General features: G+C 30.9%; 2 protein-coding genes across 2 annotated transcripts; both read left to right on the forward strand.

The window, feature by feature from the left end:
- Positions 1-425: 425 nt before the first annotated feature.
- On the forward strand, positions 426-2,942 carry LOC131633122 (protein WALLS ARE THIN 1-like). Its single transcript, XM_058903833.1, has 5 exons — positions 426-711; positions 861-923; positions 1,492-2,059; positions 2,303-2,454; positions 2,603-2,942. Exons 1-5 carry the CDS (start codon positions 485-487, stop codon positions 2,796-2,798), a joined length of 1,206 nt encoding a protein of 401 aa, XP_058759816.1. The 5' UTR covers positions 426-484; the 3' UTR covers positions 2,799-2,942.
- Positions 2,943-10,982: 8,040 nt separating this feature from the next.
- On the forward strand, positions 10,983-14,287 carry LOC131633121 (uncharacterized). Its single transcript, XM_058903831.1, has 2 exons — positions 10,983-11,739; positions 13,965-14,287. The coding sequence occupies exons 1-2, from the start codon at positions 11,071-11,073 to the stop codon at positions 14,049-14,051; spliced, it is 756 nt and encodes a 251-aa protein (XP_058759814.1). The 5' UTR covers positions 10,983-11,070; the 3' UTR covers positions 14,052-14,287.
- Positions 14,288-18,603: the final 4,316 nt, after the last annotated feature.

Here is an 18,603-nt window from a genome sequence, read left to right on the forward strand (position 1 = left end):
TTATAAAAATATTGGAGGCGTCATGTGGGTTAGTGCCTACATAGAAGACACTCGACACATGGTTAGTGGGACAATTTTTTTTTTGAAATATTAATTTGTTAGAGAATGTTCATAATCTATACATCAATTTCAACATTTTTATCTAGGTATATTGTCATTTATTTACGGTGTCTTTTCAGTTTTAAGAAGATATCATAAATCAAAACTAAAACAAGATTTACCTGTTAACAGTTTTTAGTTTTAAAAATAGAAAATTAAAATAAAATTTGACAAACAAATTTTTAAAAGATGTTCATTGAACAAACTTTATAGTTTTTAGTTTTTAATTACAGAGAAAAATAGTTTTAAAAAACCTTTCAAACAAGCCTTATATATTCCCTTCATTTTCATCCTCTCTTCACCACCTTCTTCTACCTCTATTTTACTAAACCTAAATTATTTGTTCAATACTTTATATTGATAGTGTGACAATTATTTTCCAACAATGGCTGATTCAAATTCAGATTCAGTTTCTTCAAAGAGAATGTGGTGTTCAATTCCTGAAAGGTTTCAACTGCATGCTGCCATGTTGGCTCTACAATTTGGTTATGCTGGCTTTCATGTTGTCTCAAGAGCTGCCCTTAATATGGGAATTAGCAAATATGTGTTTCCTGTCTATAGGAACATTATAGCTCTTATTGTACTTCTTCCCTTTGCATATTTCTTTGAAAAGTTAGTACCCTTAAAATTTTGTGTATATTATAATATATTAATTAAATGATAAAATTTTGTCAAAAATATAGTTTTTTTTTAAGTTAGTACTATATGTTTATTTAATTATAATTTGTGATTCTCACCTTATTTCTTTTTCTTTTGTTCAGGAAGAAGAGACCACCAATTAATTTCAACTTTCTCTGCCAATTCTTTTTTCTAGCACTGGTTGGGTATGTCTTATATTTTAATATATATTTATGCTCTACATTATTTTTATTCAATAATTTTATATCTATCTTTTTGTCAATTTTTCATAAATTTAAATATCATTAATTTTTTTAAAAAATTTCATAAATCAATGATGTGACTATTGCGCTGTTACAATGTTGTTTCATTCTGATTTATAATCACTTTAAAACCACGCTTTAAGGGATGAAACTCAATAAAATTGTAAAATAATTATAGCTTAAATGCACTTTTGGTCCTGTAAATTAGTGAGTTTTTTATTTTAGTTTTTGTAATTTTTTTTGTCTGAGTTCTTATATTTCACTTTCGCGTTCATTTTAGTCCATAAAATTAAAATTCGCAGGAAATCTGCATATATATTTTCCTGCAGATTTTAACTTTAGGGACTAAACCGCAAGCAAAAAGTAAGATAGAGGAACTCATAAAAAAAACATTTAGGGACGGAATTCAAAAACTCGCTAACTTACATAGACTAAAAGTGCATTCAAGCCATTAATCATTATTTATATTTATGTATGGTTTGATAACAATTATGTATTTTGTATGAAACAGGATTACAGCAAACCAAGCATTCTACTTGCTTGGTTTGGAGAACACAAGTCCAACCTTTGCATCAGCTGTACAAAACTCTATCCCTGCCATAACATTTCTGATGGCAGTAATTCTAAGAATAGAGCGAGTCAAGATTAACAGAAAAGATGGATTGGCAAAAGTAGCAGGAACAATATTATGTGTAATTGGTGCAACAATAATTACATTATACAAAGGTCCAATCATATATACTCCAAGTAGACACTTAAATAACACTTCAACAATGATAACTCAAGTAACAACAACAACAACACCAATAATTGATTTTTGGAAAATGTCACTTGGTGATGCTAAGGGAAAAAATTGGACACTTGGTTGTGTTTATCTTTTTGGACATTGTTTATCTTGGTCTGCTTGGCTTGTGTTTCAAGCACCTATTCTTCAGAAGTTTCCAGCCCGTCTTTCTCTCACTTCTTATACATGTTTCTTTGGTCTCTTGCAATTCCTTCTCATCGCTTTGGTTTGCGAAAGAAATTCGCACGCTTGGTTATTTACCTCAAGCGGCGAAGTTTTCACTATGTTATACGTCGTAAGTTATCATCAATATTACTTTCTCTGGTCTTTATTATAAGAGAGAGTTTACTTTCTCTAGTCCTTATTATAATAAGGACCAGAGAGAGTATTATGTTTAATTATAGTTTTAATCATTCAATTTTTGAAAGATTCAAACTTCTTAACACACGAGCTTTTAAAAAAAATTGAATTTTTTTTCTTCTATTGAATAAAGAATTTTTATTATTATTTGGATTTAAACATCTATTGATAATTGCAGGGAGTGGTGGCATCTGGAATTGCATCTGCAGTACAAACTTGGTGTATTGATAAACAAGGTCCTGTGTTTGTTGCTATATATCAACCTATTCAAACTTTTGTTGTTGCTTTCATGGCTTCTATTGCTTTAGGAGAAGAGTTCTACTTGGGAGGGTTAGTCTTAAACCTAATTAAATTCCTTAATTAGAATATTTATGATAAATGTTACATATCAATTTTACAATTTATCATAAAAACTATACAAATTATTTATCTTAGTAATTGAATTTTATTTATATACTAATCTTCCTTTTTATTATAGGATCATTGGTGCAATATTGATTGTAGCCGGACTATACCTTGTTTTGTGGGGTAAAAATGAAGAGAGTAAATTTTCAAAGGAAAATATTGCAATTGCACCACCCACTACAGAACATAGAAACATTACATCCACAAGTATTGCTAAGGAATCATCACTTAATCAACCATTTATCTCTTCATCAACGGAAATTGTTTGATTAAGATATTAAATCAAGTACTACCATCTTATGTCATGAAGTTTGTGTGTGATGTGATCCAATGTTTTTTATTTAGAATGTGAGTTTTAATGGAAATATTGTAAGAGTGGATGTAAATTAAAATAGGACTTAGATCTTTATGAAACTAGCCCCATTAGAATTTATATAAGTTAATCATTCAAAGAAAAAGGTTGATAACAATTTAACACGTGACAAAAAAAATCTTTTTTTTTTTTTTTTTGATAAACTGTGACAAAAGAAATCTTTAACAACACATTATTTAGCATAAAAAACTATATTATATTAATTTCACATTGCTTAACATAAAAGGTTTTAGCTCTTTGTGAGTTTAGTACATACATAAATACTGGTTTGTAAGCTAAGCATTCTCAAACACATGATGAAAAATAAATAACAACCTACAAGTAACTTCTTTCTCTTCTTGCAATGGTTAGTCATCAAGAGACGACATCACTCACGATAGATACTAGCAACGTGCACTTTAGGGGATGAGAAGAAGAATCTCCGCTTTGTTCTACTCATTTCTTTTACTGGTTTTTCTTTAAGAGTTTCCATCTCTAAAAATTTTAAACTCCTTTCCTTTCCATCAAGAGCTCCTTTTATAGTTACTTCAACTACGATATTATGCATTGTATTGGATCATGGGTTGTGGATAATTGGAAAATGTGGCCCAGGGAAAACAACAATTTTCCCTTCATTTCTCTCAATCCGTACCAATGAAGAATCAAGTATAGACAACAATCGAAAAGAATGTGTAATGTGACATGCTGGTGGAGTAGGGAATTAAATGGCATTGTCCTTTGCAGTAGCGTGGCGCTGTAGTGGATGTACTATGATACATAATTTTTGTCTTCTAGCGCCTCGTGGGCTATAAGAATGTTATTGTTGCCACGCGGGCTATAAGAATGTTATTGACGTTTCTCTTTTATCTCAACTTCTTCCAACTTTCTACTTTTAGTTGGGTAACAATTGTTGAACAAAAGTTAACTACACACAAGCAACAAACACTTAAAAACTAACAAAAGAGAGCCCATATTGTGCTCTTTTAAAACTACTCTAAAATAGTAAAATACAATTAATTAAACAACTGAATGATGAAAATGTAAAGAAAGATTAAAGTATTAAGTCTTGTAATAACTCACAAAATGTGAGTTATCACACCCCAAACTTGAATTATGACCTTTTATGCGTGTAATGCAACATATAACATCAGAAAGAAATCACTTCCCTTTATCTCTTAATTTAACAGCTCAATTCATATTCAACTCAGAGTTCATCTCAAAAGTCTGCATTAAAAAATTGGCATAACTAGTCTTGCTTATATTGAGCTTTGTTTGTGTGTGTGTGTGTATTTCCTAATGCTACCTGTCATGTCAGAACTCTATAGCTAAGATAGCCAGTCTAAATCCTAGTTTAGTTTCCTTATCCTATTGTCCAAGAATTCATTTTTTTCAGTTTCAAAAGAGGGATTTGACTATTTTTCTCTTGACTTTTTGTTCATTTTGAACTTTAGGCTTACACATACATTATTATTATTATTGATAAGTTTTGCTAGATGCTCTATCTTTTCACCTTATTAGATCTCACTTGTAATGACCCCAATCTGTTACTAATAGTGAAGACATCTAGTGTTCCTCCAGTTTCGAGCACAATAACTTAATTGAACTGCTCTTTGGCTTACTTCATTCTTCTTACACACTTTTGTGTGTTTATTTATACATGTAGTGTATCCTTTGTATTAATCTAAAGCAATAATTTTATCCTCCCCTAAACTAAACCCTACAATGAATCTTATTCCATACTCTAAAACAAATAGGTGCATTATTTGTTATCAAGACCTTGTTTCCAACATTGTTAGCAGTCCAGTCTGAATTCTTCTAAGTCTTTAGAATTTTTGTTTGTTATGGGGATGAATTTAGTTATTTTCTTTTTCTTATATATATATATATATATATATATATATATATATATATATATATATATATATATATATATATATATATATATTCTTGAAAAATACTTTTGGATGGCCTCCCTGAAGTTAATCAGGTGAGACCTCAACAATTTTATGTAATCGGGGCTCTTGATATGCTTGTATTTTTTGTGTGATGTTGTTGCGTTGGTCCTCCCTCCGTCCACGGGAGCCCCATTTTTTTACACTTAACCCTTGTGACCTCCATTCATCGTGTAATGACACTCCAACTCCCACAATAAATAACAATCTATAACTCCTATCGTCACCATCGTGAGATGTAATGTCCCCTCATTGATTTTTATAACGTTTGTGCAGAAACTAGAGTACCGTAACCGGCATACCGACTTGGCATTTTGACTCATCCGACTAGGTGTGCCTTTGTCCACCTCACTTTGCTCAATGACCTGGGTCGATATATCCTTACTCATGTTCGACTTCATGTCCCGGTGTCATACCCCATTTTTTGCCCCTTAATTTTTTCATCTGATGCACATTTTCATTTTTGAAAACACAACCAAAAAGTCAACATTTCATGTGTTGTGAAATTTGACTAAAAATCCGTGCATCGTTGTTCATTGTTGAAAAATAATTTACATCATCATATTATTCCATTTGGAATATTCATCGATCATTATTATACATCATAATAAAAAGTCAAAGAAAATTCAACATTTCACATGTTGATGAAATCGACTAAAATTGCTTTTTTTTTTTATTATGCATTTTTGAAAAATAAATTCATGATCATTTGAATTATCATTATAATATTCATTTGAATTTTATTAATCATTTTCATACTTCATAAAACAAAACTCAAGTTTGTAGAAGGCACAAAATATCTTTTATTTATTACATCATTATTTCATGGATTTATTGCATCATTACGCACCTTTCTCACCTCCTTTTTCTTTTTAGAGTCTATAAATAAACTCATTCTCATTCACAAATCTCACCACCAATCCTTTGCAAAACTAAGCCAAAACACTATTCTTTTTTCTCTTCATTTTTTCCAAGTCACTTATTTCTTCTCTTTATTGAATTTTATTTTAGGTAGGATCTAATGTTTGTTATTTATTTAATTTTATTATAGTTTTATTCTTGCATCATTTATTTAATATCTTAGTCATCACCATTTTGTATGGAAATCTCATTGATTCAAAATCAAGAGTTTAAAGTGTTCTTAAACAAATAGGTGCATTATTTGTTATCAAGACCTTGTTTCCAACATTGTTAGCAGTCCAGTCTGAATTCTTCTAAGTCTTTAGAATTTTTGTTAGTTATGGGGATGAATTTAGTTTTTTTTCTTTTTCTTATATATATATATATATATATATATATATATATATATATATATATATATATATATATATATATATATATATATATATATTCTTGAAAAACACTTTTGGATGGCCTCCCTCAAGTTAATCAGGTGAGACCTCAACAGTTTTATGTAATCGGGGCTCTTGATATGCTTGTATTTTTTGTGTGATGTTGTTGCGTTGGTCCTCCCTCCGTCCACGGGAGCCCCATTTTTTTACACTTAACCCTTGTGACCTCCATTCATCATGTAATGACACTCCAATTCCCACAATAAATAACAATCTATAACTCCTATCGTCACCATCGTGAGATGTAATGTCCCCTCATTGATTTTTATAACGTTTGTGCAGAAACTAGAGTACCGTAACCGGCATACCGACTTGGCATTTTGACTCATCTAACTAGGTGTGCCTTTGTCCACCTCACTTTGCTCAATGACCCGGGTCGATATATCCTTACTCATGTTCGACTTCATGTCCCGGTGTCATACCCCATTTTTTGCCCCTTAATTTTTTCATCTGATGCACATTTTCATTTTTGAAAACTCAACCTAAAAGTCAACATTTCATGTGTTGTGAAATTTGACTAAAAATCCGTGCATCATTGTTCATTGTTGAAAAATAATTTACATCATCATATTATTCCATTTGGAATATTCATCGATCATTATTATACATCATAATAAAAAGTCAAAGAAAATTCAACATTTCACATATTGATGAAATATACTAAAACATAAAACAAAATATTCAACCTAACAAAATATATATATATATATATATATATATATATATATATATATATATATATATATATATATATATATATATATATATATATATATATATATATATATATATATATATATATATATATATATATATATATATATATATATATATATATATATATATATATATATATATATATATATATATCGAATACGCCTTACATATTAAATATGTTTTAGATAAAATGTTTTTTTATTGAGTTTTAGTTGTCATACTTCTCTCCTTCAACTATTCAATCTTGACTCCTCTCTTATCCCTTTGTACAAATGTATGAATCAACATTGGGTGATCAATCTCTTTCTTTTTGTGAGATAAGAAAGAACAGCCAGCTTTTGCTCAAAAGGATCCACATTTCTTTCTCTAACTTGTACAACTTGATTGTCATTTAATATTTTTAATTTGTCATTTAAACTAAAATACTTTGTCGCATATTGGTAAAGTGCTATATGATTTGTTGGAGGGAAACCCAAACCAGAAAAATTAAATTAATCAATATCTTAATGCTTTGCTTCTAAAGTTCTAGCACTCTTTTTCTTAAGTTTTAGAAGCAAATTTATTTTCTTGTTCAATAACCAATATTCTCACTTTTATGGTCATCATCTTATTAAAAACATTCCTCCACCAATCATTAACAACATTCTTAATTTGGATTTGCCCTAAATTTCTCTGATGTCACAATGTAAAAAGAAAAAGGAAGAAAAAGGAATTGTTAAAGAATGAATGAATCACTTCAAGGGTTTTCTTAGTGGGAAAGAAAGGTTGTCATGTGGTTGGGGTCTACTTTTTAGAGTCTTAGCTTGTTGGCTTTAATTAATTCAATAAAGTGTCATAAAATGATCCACTTAGGGGAAAACTTTGGGTTATGATAAGATATTTGAGAAACCTAATGATCAAATTGATATTGAAATTAAACAAAAAAGTTAATAGATTGAGTACTTTAGTTACTGTGTTCCTCAACCAAATGGTCGTTTCTTTCATCTCAATAGACCACACAAACTTTCTTTGCACCACATTAACTTCAAAAGTGCCTAAAGTCAAAACTTAAATAGGCATCTTAGAGTGAGTAATCGAATTTAGAAGAATATAATAAGGCATTCTTAATTGCAAATAATATTAAAAATTGTAATAAATTATAATACCACTTTTTTAATATAAATTATGTTTTAATTTTTTTTGTCAAATCATTAATTGAAGAATCAGGTGTACTAAATTTTATGTTGTTGAAATGAATGTTGTCGACTTATATGTTGTTAATGTTAAGTTAGTGGTTGAGAATGTGGATGTTGGAAATATTTTAGGATTTAAAATAAATTTATTTCATAAGATGAGTTTTGGATTAGATTTATGGAAAAGTTTTTAAGTTTTGTCATAGTTATAGAAAAGTATGATTTTGGTTTAAAGGGAAAAAAAATTGGTTGGATTGTAAAAGAGGTGGTGTATACAGAAAAACAATATAAGTGATGTATACAACATCAGATCCAGAAAATCTGGATGTTCTTTCGGGTTATCATGATTCTACTTGTGTATAATATTTAGAGTTTTATTATTGTTTGTAAAGTATACAATTATGACTTTACTCCAAAGTTATAAAGTTATAACACTATCTTCTTGTCAGACGGTCATATGTTGAAGAGATTTTGAACTTAAACTGAGATTTTGCACTAGATTGATCTTAAACGAAAAAATATTTTTGAGTTTGTTATACTTCGCACTCAACTAGGGATTTATACAGGTTAGACACAAATCAAACTAATTTTTTTATCGGGATGATCTCAAACCTATTGAGTTTTTGCACCAGTTTAAACTCATAAGCTAAGTGAGATTTTACACCAGGTTAATTTTGAATCGATAGAGTTTTTAATCAGGTTGAGTTCAAAAACTGTTGTGGAGCTTTTTACTGGTTGATCTTCACGAACCAAGAGAGAGTTTTTCTTCAATGGCGAAGTTCACGAGTCAAACAGAGACTAAGACAATTCCCCAAAAACAAACAAGAGCTTTTTAAATGGTTTACTTCCTAAGGAAGAATTATTTACTCGATAGAAATATTCACTCTTGGTATATTTACACATTTTTTTCCCTTACCCATTACAATATTCCTCACTAAACTCAAAAACACTCTCAGAGAACTATGGCTAAAATATGTGAGAAAATATTAAAATATAGAGAGGTGATGAGATAAATGAAAAGTGAGGTTTTCACGTTTTTTGATGTGAAAAAGTGATAGAGAATCTCTCTACTTATAGACCTAGATGTGGTATAAATTTAAAAATAATTTATGGACCAATTAACTCACCTAGTCGATTAGACACCTCAAATAATCGATTGTTGATGCCTAAAATGAAAGATTTTGTTATAGAGTCATTATCAATCATTAAAAGACTCACACAATCGATTATAGACTCAATTAAGCATCATTAATCAATTAGGCAAATGATCTAATTGATTAGACAATTTTAAAAAGTCTCATAATCAAACAGACATACCCATAATCAATTGGTTATGCCTAAAAAATATTTTTTTACCGAAAAAACAAATGTATTGATATTAAGGAATCAATATATATTATATATAAATGCAAACTCAAAATTTATTTCAATATTTACCTTTTTATGTTATATATGAGCACCAATATGTTTGTGAAATTGATAGAACAATGACATGTCAAAAGGACTCTCTAAAAATTGTTAAATGATAATGAATCTAAGACTGCGATTGTGATATGGTGGGGTGATATATTAGCCAACAAATAAAAATCAGGTTGTAAATTATGTCTTCTTTCTTTCCTTTGTTTTCCATCACGTTCTCTGTGAGTAGAAGTTGGAGAAATCATCTTATTATACTTAAGATTATCTTATTTTTTTCATACTCCAGCAATAATTAAAATTTAAGTATGATACAATATAAAAAATAAAAAGAAGATGCTAAAATAACAAAATATACGTTAAAAATAGTTATCTTAAAAGACTTTTTTTAGGCTTTTAATTATATTTTACAAAAAATTTCAAAACATCATTTTTAAACAATTTTTTTGAAAGTATTTTAGAAATTAAAATTGTAAAATGTTTAAAATGAGGAAGAAAAGATACATTTGGTAAATACAGATGCGTTTGTAACTCATCTTATCAGGTCGTAGAGAAATAGTTTTTCCTCAAAGATGTCAGAGTACCATTTTTGTTATGTGGTGGTGTAGCGTAAAATTCACATAAGGTAGCATGCTTTTGGTTTTGACAATATTCTTTATTGGGAAAGAATTTTAGTTTCAATAACTACTCATTCTAAGTTAGTTACTTGTCAAATATACAAAAAAAACATTTTTTTATTAAACTTTTTATTGAATAATTATAATATTTGATCTATATAAGTTTTTTTAAAAACAGTTTGATATTTTTTTTATAATTTATTTAGTAAATTAATTCAAATAATTATTGTTTGTTGAATATCTCTAAGTATTTTTATAAACGTCTTTTAAACCTTAAAACATGTCTTATTTTAATGATTTCAGAAATTCAATTCATCTAAATTTTTGGAATTTAATTGAAATACATTTATTGTCAGTTAATTACAACATTTAAAATTTTATAGATATTTGACTTTTCTTTAATCAAGTATTCTTTATAAATGATTGTGATGCACTGACTGTGCAAACTATTTTACACCGACAATCCATTATAATTATTCTCTTGGTAAAAATAAAATAGTTATAGTTTGTAATTTTTTTTTCAATTTTAATAATATTATTTAAAATTTAATTGAAATACACTGATATAAAGAAGTTTTACACATTAATGATAGTAAATTTTTTTACACGAACAATGCATACCAATTAATATCAATGTCCTTATATTTGAATTAACCTAAGTTAATTCAAGTAATTTTAATTAAAAAATTAAAAGTTGTTATAATAGAATGAGGAACAGCCTTAAATTTATTTACTTTTTTTTTTCTTTTATAATCTTAATTTTTTAATATCTATATTAAGGTGAATTTAAATTACAAAATCTTTTAAGAAAAAAAATTGTATTTTGTTTACTTTGAGAATTGAGAATCAATAAGTAGTCTCATTCATAGTCCAAATCAGTCTTTCATTTCTTTGTCCCTTTTCCTCTCTCACTCTTTCTATTTCCTACAAACTCACAGATCACTAAACAGAGTGAGAGAGAAAATGACAACCAGAACCAACGAACCACCGCAACAACCACCACAACCAAACGGCGGCGAACGGAGACAAAGACTACCACCACCACCGCAACAACAACACTCAAACGGTTACATGCATCAACAACAACACCCTCAATACTACCCTCAAACCCCCTCCCGTTCCTCCTCCTCCGCCTCCCTAAAAGGCTGCTGCTGCTGCCTCTTCCTCCTCCTCTCCTTCCTCGCCCTCCTCGTCCTCGCCATCGTCCTCATCATCCTCCTCGCCGTCAAACCAAAGAAACCTCAATTCGATCTCCAACAAGTCGGAGTCCAATACATGGGAATTACCCCCAACAACCCTAGCGGAACCACCGCTTCACTCTCCCTAACGATTCGCCTTCTTTTCACGGCGGTTAATCCTAATAAGGTGGGAATCAAATACGGAGAGTCCAGGTTTACTGTCATGTACCGCGGAATTCCGTTGGGAAAAGCTTCGGTTCCTGGATTTTATCAAGATGCACATAGTGTGAGACAAGTTGTGGCTACGATTGGAGTTGATAGGGTTAATTTGTTGCAAGCTGATGCTGCTGATTTGATCAGAGATGCTTCGTTGAATGATCGGGTCGAACTTCGGGTTTTGGGTGATGTTGGTGCTAAGATCCGGGTCATGAATTTTGATTCTCCTGGTGTTCAGGTACTCTTTCTATTCCATTTTCATTTTTTTTTTATGCTTAAAATTATATTTCCATTTGGTTTTACAAACTATAAATTCATACACTATTTACTAAATTAACACAATACTGAGTATAGAATCTCGGATTGTATTATCGAAATATAGACTTCTGCCGGTTGAGCTAGACGGAGTTGTACAATTTCCATTTTCATTTCGGTTTGTCAGAGAGAGAATGAGTGTAGCGGTGGTTTTTTTTTTCCTTCTTTTTCTTTAGCCTAATGCGCTTTCTAGTGGTGCGGTTTGGTTTTTGATAATGTGCGCGGAATGTTATTTTGTTTTGATTCAAAAATTTGTGTGTATATTCTATAATATAGTATCTTTCTTTTAGTTTTGTTTGATTTTATTTTCACTTTAGTTTTTTTTTGTTTTGTGTTGTGATTTCCGGTAATTGTGCGATTCTTTGTGAAAGGAATTATTTTATGTGAGGAATTTTTGGGGACCTGGGAAGGATAATTTGGTTATGTTAGGGTGTGCATAATTAGAGTGTAACCGGATTTGGATGGTTGCAATGAAAAGTGTTAGTTTCCAATTTTGTTAGATTTGTTGTTCTATTTTATACTTTAAATAGCTATAAATTCTAGTAATAAATAAAATAAATTTCGGAGATAAAATCAAATCTATTTAAAAAATAACAAACATGTCAAAATATATTATTAAATTATAACTACTATCTAGAATAGTCCTATTGTGTGCGTTTTTTTTGGTTACAAAGAATAGTTCTCGTGTTAATTATTGAATAGTCTTTCATCTAACTAATTTGTTCATTGAATAGTTTTTTTTTTATCAAGACAAACTTAATTCATTTCCAATAGCAATGGCTGAACAATATAAGGAGGAATAATATTAAACACACTACGCATAGCCCAAAAATTGGCCGCCTTAGCAAGATTATGGGCAACCGAATTCGCTTGGCGATTAACAAACTTAACCTCAAAGTTGGGAAAATTAACTAACAAATTCTTAATACATGTAATAATGCAACTAGAATAGTTTAGGAACTTTTTTTTTGTTAAATTTAATACTTTAGAGATAAAATTAAAGGATAATAATTTAAAGATTAAATTGACTGTTTTTTCATTAATTATTTTTTAATGGTTATTAAGTAATGGAATGATTAATCAAATTTATTTAACTTTTACAAAGAAATATGCTAATTTCCAGGGCAACTTTTACAAAGTCCTGTAAACTCTGAATCCAATTTTGAACAAAAATATGTTAATTTGGTTTCTTTTTACCCACCCATATGAGTAGTATCATACAAGTATATTCCATTTCCCTACCAATTAGTACTGTATTTTGGTGGCACAATGGCAAGACATTCCAATAGCTTCATTGTTATATGCTATTATAGTGACACTCCCATCTAGTCTCTCTGGTCCCTATTATAAAAAAAAAATTAAATTTATTGAATAATTAATTTATGTGATCAATAAATTTAAAAAGTAATTTCATTTTATAGTAAGGCCTTAGGAGAGTATTTTTTATTTATTTATTATTTCACTCGTGTCATGACTATAAATTTTATAGGTTCACAACTTTGATTTGCATTTTTCTAGTAGAAGAATTAGGCATCCGAAAATACCAAAATAGTACTATTTGAGAGTGTAAATGTAAAGGGCCCAAATGATTAGAAGATGTAAATAAAATGATAAAATTGTTAGACCCCACTTGATTAGAACTGGGTAGCTGGATTCCAAGACCAGGCAGGGTACTACCAACCACTACACACTTTTATCACCAGCTCAAGTTCAATAATGTCATCTAAAACTTATTTTACTCACCATTTTTATGATCACATCACATTGATACTATAAGATGTTAGATTAACCAAAAACAATGCACACAAATGTCAAACACTACTGTCAATTTGTTTTTAACTTTTTAGGACAAGTAAACTCTTCACCATGTGACAGTCCTCTTTGTGGGGCACATGGGTTCATTATTGTAGCATCATCATTCTTCTGCTAGTGTGAACATGCATTTTGAATTTTGAAGCAATAAAACTGTACCCTTTAAATTACTATTTACTCCATTTTCCTATTTTATTCATCTTTCACTTTTTTGTATTAATCAATTTTTTTTCCTATTTTATTCATCTTTCACTTTTTTGTATTAATCAAATTTTTTTTTTTGTGATTAAGCTATGCTTTACCAATAGATTAATGATTATGAACTCAACTTCACAGGTTTCAGTGGATTGTGCAATAGCAATAAGTCCAAGAAAGCAATCTCTCACTTACAAGCAGTGTGGATTTGATGGATTGAGTGTTTAAAGAAGGAGTAATTTTTACTATTAAATGTCTTTAATTTTCACTTAATTTCTCCCTCGACGACTCTTGTTTCTTCGATTAATTTTAAGAAGAAACGAGTAGGAAAAAATAGTTCATTAGAGGAAATAGTGAGATTACAATGGCTATCAAAAGGAGTATCAACAAATTGTTTAACTCCATAGTCAAAGAATGTGGTTTTGGAAAAAAGTTACAAATCAGAAAAATTGAACATTTTCTTATGAGAGTTTTGCATAAATTTTTTATTTGGTTACTTCCATTGGAAGGAAAAAAAAAAAAGCAGAACAACCTGTAAATTGTAAAGTTGATCCATTGAGTGGGTTGGCTTTTTAATTTGGTTACTTTTTTCTAACTTTTTTTTCCCCTTTTGACCTTTGTCACTCTTGAGAAGTGCCTTAGAAGTTTTTCCCATTTGATCATTGAAATTTGATGTAAAATTATTTTTATTATTTTTTGGGCTATAAAGTGTTTCAATTACTTTATGGTTTATTTGATTAGTTTATAGATTGCTTCATGTAGATGACAACAACTTGTCTAATGCACTATGTTTGGTAGTGAGAATAAAGTGGGATATAGAAAGAAAGTGGATAAACAGAAAGAAAAAGAGGACAAGGGGAGAAAGCTAAATGGATTATTTGCTATGAATTAATAGAAAAAGAGGACAAGGGGAGAAAGCTAAATGGATTATTTGCTATGAATTAATGAGTGAAATGGGAAAGGAAGAAATTGTTGAATTATCTCTTCTATTGGTATGTTAAATAAAAAAGGGGATGAGGAAAAATATTATCTTTAAAACAACAAAAGTTAAACTAAAATAATGAATATAAAATCTAGGTTTTATTTTTTAAAATAAAAAAATGATTTAGTTTTTGACAAAAAATAGTATAATTTCATATTTTAATATTAACATAAATACTTTTTATTTTAACCAATTGGTTAAATAATTTAAGAAATCTATGAAGGCCAATACTAAATCAAATGAGATATCGTACGTATACTTATCTATTGAGATTTTAACTTGTCACTTCTCAAGTTATATCTGACACTCTCCTAAATGTAACGAAAAGACTATAATAGTCTTGCAATTTTCTTTAACATTTTCAAAATTGATTTAAAGGTTGCGTGGATTTCAAAATTTCTCCAGTGGAAAAGAAAGAAAAATAAAATTGTTTAACCAATATGTTCTGGCGATTTCCGGTGAACGATTTCCGGTGAAGAGGTCTCCGGCGTAGCGGTTCAATCTTTCTGCAAAGTTCTCTAAGGCTTTGACTACTAAGGAGATTTAAACTCCTAGTCTTCGGACTAGGGATCAATTCAGTAGAAGAAGCTTTGGGGATTAAGGTTTTAACAATGTCTTAGGGTTTGTGATGGGCCGAGGTCGGCCAAAGAAAAAGGCGGTGTAGACTCCACCAGCGAGAGTGAGGATTCTCTCGCCACCAACAAGCTCTAGTGAGAGGAAAACTCCTACACCACAAGGAATAAAGGTTACGGAGATGCCAACACTCGAACCAATTAAAGAGGAAAGGAGTGAAAATGTTGTAGTTATTGAAGAACAAGAGGAACCTGTTGAACAACCATAACTGTGGGATGATGTTATCAAAAGAAATAGGCTCCCCGCAAATGGGATATGACTGGAATACACTGCTCCAAACTTGGTGGATGGAGAAGTTGAGGTAGTTATTGAATCCCTAGATGTACAATCTAAAATCCAATTATGGGGAAATGCTCTCATTCTGTATGCAATTGGGGAAGAATTATCCATGAACGCAGTGAAAAAATTTATGATGAATGCGTGGAATTTTGTCATCTTGCCGGAGTTGTATTACAATGAAGAAAGCTACTTTCTAGTCCGATTCAAATAAAAGGAGGAGAGGGATGCAGTGCTGATGCGAGGCCCCTACACGATCTTTAAGAAGCCAGTGCTGCTACATGAATGGACACCGAATTTCACATTGAAGGAGGATGTGTTACTAATTCTTCCAATTTGGGTGATATTTCCACAGCTGCCTCCGAGTTCTGGGGGGATAAAAGTATAGGGAAGATTGCGAGTGCTATTGGCAGCCAATCATGATGGATGAATGCAAAGCAAGAAAATTGAGAGTATTATATGCCAAAGTTTTGATTGAAGTGGATGTTACAGTTGCACTAAAGGATGAAATTGTGATTAGGGATGAAACTGAAGGTAAATTGACACAGAAAGTTGACTATGAGTGGAAGCCTCCCTTCTGTGTTAAATGCAATAAAGTGGGACATATAAGCAAAGCTAAGGCGACTATACCTGTGAAACGAGTGACACATGGAAACCAAAGCAAAATACTACCTCTGATAAAGGCCCAAAGGTACCGAAAGAGAGAACTACACAGGAAATACCACAAGAGGGGACTACACAGGAAATACCACAAGAAGAGTGGAGAACAATAGGTAATGCTAGTCATCTGAAAGGGAAGAAGCCAACAAACACCCCCTAGAGATTGTAGTTAGATGCGCTAATGGTTTTGATGCCTTCAAGGTTGGAGAATGCTTTGAGGGTGGTGGAACTAGTGTGATCCATGATGCTTAGCTGGAATACAAGAGGGCTCAATAAAAAGGCCAGGAGCATTGAGGTGGGAGCCCATCTCAAGCAACTTCAGATTAGTTGTATTGCTCTCTTAGAGACTAGAGTTAAAGTCAATAATGCAGAACATGTGAGAAATAAGTTGGGTAGGCAGGGGAATTACATAGATAACTATAAAACCATGAGAATGAGAGGATATGGCTCATGTGGAACCCAACTAGTTGGGACCTGAAAATGTTAAATTCTGCTGACCAAGTCATACACTGTGAGGTTTATAACCATAAGGGAGAATTTGCACATTATCTTTCAGCTATCTATGCTCATAACCAGATTAACAAAAGGAAGATTCCGTGGGATGCTATTGTGTAAGTTTAAGAGTGCGCCTAAGAGGGGGGGGGGGGGGTGAATTAGGACTTTGAAAATTTATGCGGTTTTATGAGAATGCTTGTACTTATTTTTGGTTAAGTGTTTGAAGGTTTTTGAATAGTTCTTTTCTTTTCTTGATAATAGTGATGAAAGCGGTAAAATACGGAAAAGTAAAGAACACAACGATATATACTGGTTCCCCTCACAATCCGAGAGTACTCCAGTCCCCTTTCAAACACGAAAGAGATTTTACTATTGTTAGATCTTTGTACAAGCCTATACCAAGACTCCTCCTACAATCTTCTAACAAAACCACCAAGAACAATCCTCTTGGATTTCAATAAGTCCTTAAGAGAACACCCTCCCTAAGGATACCTCTTGTTTCCAAAAATATGGACGACAAGGTTACAACTACCAAGAACAATCCTCTTGGATTTACCAACTTGATTATGAGAACAATCCTCTCACTAATCAACAACCCTTACTTCCAACAATCTTGGATAGCAAGTCAAAAAATAACAAAATATATTTTGAGTAGAAAGTTGATGAACATATATCAATCTATAAGATTGATCTTCTCTTTCAAGCAAGACAATTTACAATGATATAATAGTGCTCAAGTGTTTATGTATGAATGAGAAACTTTTCTAACAATGTGTAGAAAAAGTTTCAATGAAAGTTCAAGTATGAAACACTTGTATATATGAAAATATATGATCAAAAATGTTGGTAAATTGTAATGAAAGAGGTGAGATTTAAATCTGAAGTTTATGGTATTTATATAGGTATTTACACCCTTTAGAAAGAGTATAAAATGATCAAACAATGCAATGTTTAAGGTTTGAAAAGATATTCACGTTTGAACATAAAGCAAAATGAAACAAGGCAATGTTTCAGCAGGTAATCGGTTACCAAAAGCAGGGTAATCGGTTACCCACTCTAACGTTCATATTTTTTGAAATTTTCAACACAGTAACCGATTACTGAAACAAGGGTAATCGGTTACCCATACAAAAAACAGTGGGAAAAGTTTCAGTAACCGGTTACTGAAACCAGGGTAACCGGTTACCTCAGCATAAAAGGTGAAAAAGCATGTTTTTCAAGGTTGGAAACTTATGCCATGCATATATAAGTTTGGGCATGCATATGTATGAAAGTTTATATGATTTTTGAGCACTAAGGAATACCAATATAAAAGTATTTAACTTATACCATTATGACTTGAAGATCAATCAACCAAAGCTAAAACTTCATGAAGGTTGCAATCTTTATCCATAGCTTATTTGATCTTTTTGCTCATCCTTTATTGATGCATACTTATGATAGTTGTCTTCATCAAAACATAATGTTGTAGAGGCTTGCCTTCACATTCTCCCCCTTTTTGATGATGACAACCTTTGAAATATGAAGTGTAATGTTCTTATGTGAATGCTCCCCCTAAATTTGATAACTCCCCCTTGATCAAAGCTCTCCCTTGATTTATAGAGAATTTTACTTCTTTGTGGCTGCAAATATTAGAGACAAGCAAGCATACACATACACACAAATATCTTCTCCCCCTTTGTCATTATCAAAAAGGATGGGAAAAAGATAAATTATTGAAAATAAAATATGAAC

Source organism: Vicia villosa, unplaced genomic scaffold (assembly GCF_029867415.1).
Source record: "Vicia villosa cultivar HV-30 ecotype Madison, WI unplaced genomic scaffold, Vvil1.0 ctg.001077F_1_1_2_unsc, whole genome shotgun sequence".
Classification (NCBI taxonomy): domain Eukaryota; kingdom Viridiplantae; phylum Streptophyta; class Magnoliopsida; order Fabales; family Fabaceae; genus Vicia; species Vicia villosa.

What these genes read in the sequence shown, in the direction of transcription:
- LOC131633121 (XM_058903831.1), top strand. Translation starts at nt 11,071, where the DNA reads ATGACAACCAGAACCAACGAACCACCGCAACAACCACCACAACCAAAC. An exon ending in TTGATTCTCCTGGTGTTCAG is followed by an intron (nt 11,740 to 13,964) that starts GTACTCTTTCTA and finishes TCAACTTCACAG; the next exon opens with GTTTCAGTGGATTGTGCAAT.
- LOC131633122 (XM_058903833.1), top strand. Translation starts at nt 485, where the DNA reads ATGGCTGATTCAAATTCAGATTCAGTTTCTTCAAAGAGAATGTGGTGT. An exon ending in TTTGCATATTTCTTTGAAAA is followed by an intron (nt 712 to 860) that starts GTTAGTACCCTT and finishes TCTTTTGTTCAG; the next exon opens with GAAGAAGAGACCACCAATTA. An exon ending in GAAGAGTTCTACTTGGGAGG is followed by an intron (nt 2,455 to 2,602) that starts GTTAGTCTTAAA and finishes TTTTTATTATAG; the next exon opens with GATCATTGGTGCAATATTGA.